The sequence below is a fragment of the Aureococcus anophagefferens genome (genome assembly GCF_000186865.1).
Source record: "Aureococcus anophagefferens unplaced genomic scaffold AURANscaffold_1153, whole genome shotgun sequence".
Classification (NCBI taxonomy): domain Eukaryota; class Pelagophyceae; order Pelagomonadales; family Pelagomonadaceae; genus Aureococcus; species Aureococcus anophagefferens.
The window spans coordinates 1-2,237 of record NW_008706277.1 but is presented as its reverse complement, the minus strand read 5'-3'; the positions used below and the strand labels follow the sequence as shown (position 1 = coordinate 2,237).

Below are 2,237 nucleotides of genomic sequence, written 5' to 3'. Positions count from 1 at the left end.
CGGCAGCGCGCCGAAGGCGGCCAGGTCGTCGCAGCCGACGCCGACGGCCGTGTAGGCCGTCGGCGCCGCGAGGAGGGCCGCGGCGTCCGTGTGCGTGACGTTCGCCAGCGACGCGGCGGTGCCGTTCGCCGGGAGGCCGTAGGGCGCCTCGAGGTAGGCGCAGCCGTGGACCTCCTCGACCATGCCGCCCTGGGCGGCGAGGACGGTCGCCTTGGCGGCCTCGAAGGCCGCGGCCGACGGGGCCTCGGCGGCCGCGGCCGCGAGCGCGGCGGCCGCCGCGGGCGCGTGCTCCTTGAGCACCGTCGCGACGAGCGAGCTCCCGTCGCGCGTCGCCGCGCCGGTGACGGCGCCGCCGAGTTTGGCGACGGCGGCGCCCGCGGCGGCGGCGCGCGCCTGGGCGACGACGGCGAGGGCGCCGTTCGTCGCCGGCGTCTCGCTGCGCGTGCCGAGGTCGCTGAAGAGGGCGACCGAGGCCACGGGGCCGTTGAAGGCCGTCGACACGGCGTTCACGCCGTTGGGCAGGTCCGACGACGTCACGAGCGTGCGCACGCCGGCCGCGCGGCCCGTGCGGAGGGCTGTTTTGGAGGCTAGCATCTTGCGGGCGAAGGCGGAAGTCCGATCCCAAATTCTGCTGCCGTCAACGCCGGGTCTTTTAGTATTATTATCGGTGCTTTAACGTGGGACTAGGTCGGCGGCCCGTGGGCGGCCGACGGCGCACGCGGATCAGGTCGGATATCGTGAAGATGACGCGGCCGAGAGCCGAGGTGTTCAGGTAACCGGAGTCGCCCGCCCAGGGCGGAACCAGTTGAGGTCTGTCGGTCAGCCCCTCACAACGGACTGGACAGTGGGGAGGTCACGGTAGCATAGCACTGGCCGACCCCGTGACGAAACGGGTCGGACTCCGACCTGCGGAAGGACGCAGGGCAGGACGACGGAGGAACATGAAGCGCGGAGCCGAGCCCCCCGACACACCCGGCCGGCGACGGACAGGGGCTGAAATGACCGCCGCCGAGGGCGCCGCGGACGAACCGCCACGGCAGCACGGTTCAAGAATCGTTCGTCGCGAATAAAAGTCACGGTAGCGTAGGGGACGCCGGCCCCGTGACAACAAGCCGGGCTCTCGGGCACTCGAAACGGCAGCGGCCGAGAACGACGGGAGAACCCGGGAGGACAGGAGGCATCAAGTCTTGACGCAAAGTTGGCGTCGCGCGCGGCGCGCGCTCCGCGCTGGGCACCGCGCCCTATTCGAACGGATGTCGACGTCTGCGGCTTCGTTCGGCCGGTTCGCGCTACGGGTCGGCGCGACCGCGACGAAGATCATCGTGACCGCCGCAGCCTGAGTCCATGTCTCGCGCGTCACGGTGTGCCAGTGGCCGCCCGCGATCCAAGGACACGAACAATTGCCTGTTGAATGTATGCGTAAGATGGAAATTTATTGTCGGTGTTCCAATTTAACGCCCGGAGTAACGCGAGCAACGCCGCAAGTGTTAGAAAACGATCATCACCTACTGGCGCATGGACGGCGGCGCCGAGGGGCACCTGACGCTCAAGATCAAGGAGTTCAAGAACAAGCTCAAGGAAAGCTCAAGTCGAGCGACACCAAGCACACGAGCACGGGCGTCTTCAAGCTCGCCGTCGACTTGGTCGATAAAAAGGTTTTACTTCATCAACATTCCATGCTGCATGGACATGAGCAGTCACTCTGAGTCAGTGGCGCCGTCACGTCGGTACACAGAGGGTTATGTGGACCATGCGCGCGCTCGCGCAGCGCGCGAGGAAGCACCAGGTCGCCTGCAGGCTGAGGGACGAGAGCTTTGTGAGAATCTGGTTGAGGTAGCTCGACTGGTCCGCGGCCTCCGCGGCGAGGTGCGCCCGGATGAAGCCTTTTAAATTTGCCCCGCCCTCACCTCGGCGCGCTCTCCGACCGAGCCCGCGGCTCCGCGGCAGCAATCGTCGATGGAGGAGCCAGCTTCGGAGCCGTCGGGCTCCGGTGAGGCGGCCCAGGGTTCGGACGCGCCGACGACGCCCGAGGCTGCCGACGGTGCCGCGGCGGTCGACTGGCGCACGGACGGCTCCGACTTCGTCGGGCGGCGCGTCTACCGCACGGTGACGTCGGAGGACGGTTTCCTGCGGCGCGTCGAGGGCGTCGTCGTCGGCTGGCTCTCCGCCGCCGAGAGCGACTTCTTCGACGAGCGCGGCGCCTCCGCGGCGCTCTACCGCGTGGCCTACGACGGCGG

At 68.7% G+C, this 2,237-nt stretch overlaps 1 protein-coding gene across 1 annotated transcript; it reads right to left on the bottom strand.

Moving 5' to 3' along the window:
* Positions 1–39: 39 nt before the first annotated feature.
* On the bottom strand, positions 40–594 carry AURANDRAFT_69223 (hypothetical protein; the record flags this gene model as incomplete). Its single annotated transcript, XM_009044981.1, has 1 exon — positions 40–594. A coding segment is annotated over one exon (555 nt), but the record flags the coding sequence as incomplete, so codon positions are not given.
* Positions 595–2,237: the final 1,643 nt, after the last annotated feature.